Genomic DNA, 6,699 nt, shown 5'->3' on the forward strand with positions numbered 1-6,699 from the left:
CACATGAATAGACTGGGTGCACCAGGGATGGAGGCACTGATGCTTCATGGTTCTTCACTCTGAATCATAGAGACAAGTTGGTATGGGCATTCAGAGAAACCAAAATCAGTGTAAAAATAGGATCTGTCAGCAGCACATTAAAGGGGATGTCCGGGTGTGAAAAAACCTAGAGCTTGATATTGCAACATTACAATATACTAAATACAGTAAAAGTAGAAAAAACTTTGCAATTAGTGTGATCGTTATGGCTGCACCTCATTATATTCACACAGATGAAATTACTTGACTGCACAGCCTATTGAAAGCAGCAGATAACAGGATGCGATGACATTGTGAGCTGTACCAGCACTGCTACATCTGCTTACACATCACGGGTCCGTCTAGCGGTCGATAGAATTCCATTCCAACAAAATCTGGTTTCAATATTTATTACAAAAATTTTTTTTTTCATGACAAAAAATATATCACAAAAGACAAACAGTGTCCCTCGGTGTCTTGTGCTTCTGTTCAATAATTTAGCTCCATAAGTTCTGCACACCCAGCAAGTATTAAACCGGCAAACTATATCTTCACCCAGGCTTCAAGTAATATCCACTTCCTCAGAATAGATAAACATAAATAGCACTTATTGCAAATGAATCCTTTCGTTTTACAAAAAAAAAATACAAGTTGGCTTCAAATTAATTTACATTTCAAGTTAAAACACATCCACTGTATCGATAATTTATTAATATTTCCCATGTGAAAAGTAAATGCCCAATTTTTTTTAAAAATTGGTATATTAAATAGTCAATAGCAAAAAAAAAAAAAAGAAAAACCGTACCATACAGTTACATGAAACAGCAATGAAAAAATAAACAAATTGCCATTAAATTGGGTTTACCACCATAACGTTCCCCACCCCCCACAAGGTAGGGGATAATTTTCAGATCAGTAGGGGTCCCAGCAATCGGACTCCTGGGGATGGGGTTCGGAACAACTTTGAATAAATGTAGCGGTGGTTGAGCATGCACACCGCCGCACCATTCATTTTAATGGGATCACCGGAGATTGCCAAGTTCAAGTGCTTCCAATCCCACTGAAATGAATGGGGGGGGCAATGGTGCGCATGTGCGGACACCTCTGCTTTCATTCGGAGATGCACCAGAGCCCAGTCCTTAGGATTGTGGGTGTTGCAGCAGTCAATCCCTTTTCGATCTGCAAGTTATCCACTATCCTGTGAATAGGGTACAAATTGTTGTGCTGGTGAAATCCCCTTAACAGAATTTTCCGGTATGATTCAGTTATGCCCTATCCACAGGATGGGGAATACTTAGCTGATCGGTAGAGGTCTGCCCACTGTAACTCCTACCAATCATCAGAATGGGAGTCCCTCATCCCCCTGAGAGATTGGCAGAATGAATTGAGCAATTGCCTACATGCTTGACCACCACTCTATTGATTTCAATGGGAGTGACGAAATAGCAGATTTCAAGCATTTGGCAATTCCCGTCCCTCTCATTGAAATGAATGGGAGCACTTGGGATAGCCAGTAGCTTGAATTCAACTATTTTCAGCACTCCCACTCAAATCAATGGAGCAATGGCTGAGTATCTGCGCTGCTGCTCAATTCATTTTGCCAGTTTTTGAAGGAAATACGGGACCCCCATTCTGGGGATCGGAGCAGTCAGACTCCCATCGATCAACTAGTTATTCCTTATCCTGTAGATAGGGCATACTGAATCTTACCTGACAATCAGTGGGAGTCCAAGCAAATCAACCCTCATCGATTAGCTGGTTATCCCCAGTCCTGACGATAGGGGATAATGTAATCTTACCAGAAAACCCCTTTAAGTATTGGGACTGTAAGTAATAAAGACAAAAAATTAAATAAACAAAAAGTCATTACCCTTAAGAATAGTACAAGCATTCGGTCTCAGGACCTACACTGTTCTATTTAGGTAGAAAACAGGATTGGGTTGTATTTCATGAAAGAGTTTTTTGTAGTGTGGTTCTTTTTGAAATTTGAGTGCCTTTCCATTTGTAGATTCCAGCTCTAAATCCGATAAGGAAGTAGAGCTGATGCTGTACGACGGGGCTCAACGTTTGATTAGAATTTGGGATGGGAAATTTTTCTTCAGCTCTCAAACCACTCGGCAAGATCTGAGACAGTCCGATACTCATCACCGGAAGCTTTCACAGTCTCACAAGCCGTGCAGTAATGCTCATCCCAAAAAGAAGTCACATGGACATCATACCTCTTCTTCCACGTGAAATATCTCCTGTACATGTGAATGTTTTTGTCGAGAAACCTCAAGTGCATGGCCAACTTTTTGGGACTCGAGAAATCATCGACATGAATGAAAGAGTTCCGAGGAATAAACATCTCATAGTTGTATCGGCTTGGACCCATAACTATAGGGACCGCACTGGCTTTAAATGCGTTCCGCCATAATTTCTCAGTGATGTAATCCGTATGTAGTGAATTCTCAAATGCCAGGTAAAATTTGTATTCTGATACGGTCTTCACAACATTGTCATGCTTCAAATCCATACCGTACCTCCCATAAATGTCAATATCAATGTATTCCCGGAGCTGGTTATAATACTGAACTCGCTCATGGTCCTCATTCCAGTTACTAATCACCCACGCCACTAGTTTTCTTTTCCGTGGAAGAACTATTTTGGCACGTTTCCTGGAATATAAGTAGCCATATGGCACAAAAATATCAGAGTCCACTCTGTAGGACATTGTCCAGTTGAAGAAACCCCCTAAGGCGGTCAGCCAAGACGAATGAGAAGGTGACTCAAAGTTCATCCAGATCCACTTTTGGGAAGCGGGACGTTTGCTTATCGGAAAGTCACCATATTCACCGATGTCCCGATGATGAAATAAAATGGCATCTGCTTCCTGGTAAAGGCTCCTGTTAGTGGTCAGTTGGCACCCGCTGATGTTGAAGAGTAGGTGGCAATCTCCAACACGTCTTCTCTTGCCAAATGGCTCGTACCAGATCAGGAGTGTAACTTGTTTTGGTTGGGTAGGGTTTCCCCATAGTAATGAGAAATATGTGGGGTTGTAGAGGAAATCTTGGGTACAGGCATATACGAACAGTACAGTGCATGTCAAACTGGCGGCAAGGAGCTGTGACTTAAGAGTCCTCCAGCGCCCTCTCCGGCAGGGTCTCCATCCTCGTAGTTGCTCGAAAGATAAACTTTCTCCTTTCATACTGGCTAACTCACCTAGGGTAGGACTTGACGTCCTAGGTCTTAAAAAAAAACTGACCCAATACCGATTGTGCCCGGTGGCAAATGTCTCTCATGCTTGTAATATTTGCATTCCTCTTTGTGCCAGGAGTCTGGAATGAGGCTGCCCTTGAATCGTTGTCTCTTTCCAGAATGCCTTCAGGTCCAAAAGGAAGTTTTTAGAAAAGCCGATAGAATGTGAATCAGTTCATGTGCGTCCCATCAGCATGCAAGTCCTGACACTTGTTACGGGGAGTCGGTGTGTGCACCGGGTGTGCATTATATCCTTGCACAAGCTGAAAATTTCCATGAGGGTTAACTGACAGGGAACTCACCAACTAAAGAAGGTCAACCTCAAGACGCCGAGAGCTGTCAGCTTCCTTATTCCCGGACGATGAAACAAGACGCGGTTTATGTTATTTCCATGCTGGGATTCTTCTTCTTTCAGCTAGTCGGAACCTATCCAGTTGAGCTTGCACACCGCTCAAGCTTCCGTCTTGGCTTTAGCTGTGATTTGTTCTTCTCCTTTAAGTGCACTTTTCTCACCGCCTTGTACTTTGTATCTGTGTCACCGTAGCCATCCCCCTTTGCATTGGATGATGAGAAGGAGCCTCACAGCCTTGTGCAGCTCAGAAGACCAGCCTTGTACAAGCAGCTCGGCAGCCTGCACCCTCCATCCACATCATCAGTCAGTCACACCTCCAGTGATGTCATCTGTCACTCAGGAAGTTCCCAGAGAAACCTGAGATGGACTTGCAGGGTGACAAGTCCCTTTTTTTAACCCTTTTGTGCGCTACTATGAAGATGGTGGATTAACCCTTCTTTGTCACTCATGGAAAAAAAAAAATCAGCGGGTAGTAAAGCAACAAGCAGTGCTGTCGCTGCACCAGCAGAGGGGTGTCAAATGCACATATTAGGCCTGGCGGAGAGCAAGGGTTTTTGTTTTTGCTCTTACGTTAACCCTTTCTCAGCTTGGCATGCTACGGAACTTTTTTTTTTCTTTCCAAAAGTGATAAAAAAATATGAAGTATTATTGAACTTTTGGCCAAAGTATGCAAAGTTGCAGCCCACAGCGAGGGTCTTCGCGTCTTGTACAAACAAGTCACCGACAAAGGAGATCATATCCGAACCACTGAAAAAGACCGTATTAGGCTCGTTCACACGAGCGTATTTGCAGCGCGGATTGTGTGCGCAATTTTTACGTGCGTAATACACAGTGAAAGGAACCCGTTGATTTCACTTGGGTGTAGTTTTTCAATGTGGGATCGCGTGAAAAAATACGCAGCAAGATAGTTACGCATCGTAAAAGCCCATTAAAACCAATGGGTATGCGGAAATGTGCACGAATGATGCAGGAAACCCGTGTATTCGCTGCATATTTGTGCTAAAAGCAATGCGATGTGGGCTCTTTTTCATGTGCGTAAATAAGCAGTGTACTTGTGTGCATAAAAACACGCCGGAGCGATTTTTGGTCACATAAATACACAGCGTATTTACGCCACCAAAATGCATTTAACCCGGGGGAACCAGCTCTACGGCCGGCTTCACACAAGCGTATTTGTACTCGCATGGGCGTAGCGTTTTTGTGGAATGGATAATGCTTTTTTACCCGCACATCTGCGTATTTTACTGTACTTTTTGCACCCGCAGGTCATGTTCATTTGTGCACGGCAAACAAAGACGCACCGATGGCAATGGCTAATTAGTACAATGAGCTCTAGATGTGATCTTTTTTTCCGCACAACTACGCAGTGTTTCACGCATGTCCCTGCATTTACGCACCCTTTATTGACTTCTATGGGGACCTTCGGTGCGCAAACGGGCAGTAAAATAGAATATGTTCTATTTTCTTTGTGACTGAAATGCGTACGCAAAATACATAAATGTGAACAAACGCAATGAGATCAATGGGTTCTATTCTCTGTGTATTGCACATGCAAATTTTGAGTGCGCAAATGCCCCCGCGTGAAGCCGGCCTAACTAATCGAGGGGTGCATAGTTCCCAGTAGCAGTAAGGCCTCATGTCCACGGGGAAAATAAGAATTAAAATCCGCAGCGTTTTACCCGCACGCAGATCTGCGCCCCATAGGAATGCATTGACCACCCGCAGGTAGATAAATACCCGCGGATGGTAATTAAAAAATTTCTGGAGCATGAAAAAAAATGGACATGCTCCATTTTACTGCGGATCACGCGTGCGGGAGCTCATAGAGCACATAGCTCAATTGATCTTCCGCAGGAAAAAAAAAGACAATTACAGTGCATCCGCAGCCCAAATCCGCGTTACAAATACGCAGCAGATCTGATTTTCCCCGTGGACATGAGGCCTTAGTCAAAGTGCTGAATGGGAGAGAGGTGCAGGTGTAAAATCTCGATGAGTAGCAGCTCACACACTGACCATACGCTGGGGAGCGGCTGCTTTGTATTACACCTCCGGTAGCGTATTTGGGTCCGTGTTAATTCACGGACAGTGCACAGACGCATTATAGCCTATGGGACGGTGCACGCTGCCATTTTGTCACTCATTGCATGGACTGTTCTTGTCCTTATCACGAACCAGATTTAGAACATGCATATGTGGCGAGTGCGTGCCTGGCCTTAGGCTTCCTGCACACGTGGCGAGTGGCCAAGAAACTCGGTCCAGTATCACGCTCGCCAGCATGCGTTTTACACGGGGATGCAAAGTGTTTTCCTGTCCAAAATGCCTCCCATCACTACAGTGCGGTGGCGGTCCTGCAGGACGTCAGGTTTAACGGCTCGATATCGTGCTCACTCATGTGTAGGTAGCCTTAGGGCGGTTTCACACAAGCATATGGCATATTTGACTGCACTTTGCGCGCCTGCAGGGCACTTCCATTTTTAGACAAGCACACCCCGATTTGAATGGATATTATTCTAGTGAGTTTCCGATGTGTTTTTTCTAGTGGAATTGCGCAGTGTTTCACTCCGTCCCCTCGCATTTGTGCACCTCCCATAGACTTCTATGGGGGTCTATGTTACACAAAAATGGAGCATGCTGTGTTTTTTTTGCACACGCAATATACGGAAATTTGGACAAACCTATTATCATCACTTAGTTCTGTTCTCTGCGTATTGTGCGCAAAACCGCACGCTAATATGCCCATGTGAAGCTGCTCTAAGTCCATTCACATACATTGGACTGTAGGTTGCTGGGAAATTTAGGCTCACATTCTGCAGTCGAAATTCCGCGATGTGTGAACTCAGCCTTAGGGCTTCTTCACACAACCATTTTTGCGCACACAAAATATACGCGCGCTAAACACATAGAATAGAACCCATTTGTTTCAATGAGTTTGTTCTCAGAAGCGCATTTCACGTGCGCCAAAAAAAAGACCTGCTGTATTTTCCTGCGTTTTGTGCAGCAATAGCCCAATCGAAGCCTACAGGAGGTGCACAAATACGCAAGGCGAAGCGTGAAACACTGCGCAAAACTGCAGCGAAAAGAAGACATGTTAG

The 6,699-nt window shown here is 44.4% G+C and overlaps 1 protein-coding gene across 1 annotated transcript; it reads right to left on the minus strand.

Moving 5' to 3' along the window:
• Positions 1–412: 412 nt before the first annotated feature.
• Positions 413–3,896, minus strand: FUT4 (fucosyltransferase 4). The gene has a single exon (XM_066586821.1). It carries the CDS (start codon positions 3,203–3,205, stop codon positions 2,117–2,119), a length of 1,089 nt encoding a protein of 362 aa, XP_066442918.1. The 5' UTR covers positions 3,206–3,896; the 3' UTR covers positions 413–2,116.
• Positions 3,897–6,699: the final 2,803 nt, after the last annotated feature.

The sequence above is a fragment of the Eleutherodactylus coqui genome, chromosome 1, assembly GCF_035609145.1.
Source record: "Eleutherodactylus coqui strain aEleCoq1 chromosome 1, aEleCoq1.hap1, whole genome shotgun sequence".
Classification (NCBI taxonomy): Eukaryota; Metazoa; Chordata; class Amphibia; order Anura; family Eleutherodactylidae; genus Eleutherodactylus; species Eleutherodactylus coqui.

Excerpts from the sequence above, each read along its gene's own strand:
- FUT4 (XM_066586821.1), bottom strand. The coding sequence starts at position 3,205 with ATGAAAGGAGAAAGTTTATCTTTCGAGCAACTACGAGGATGGAGACCC.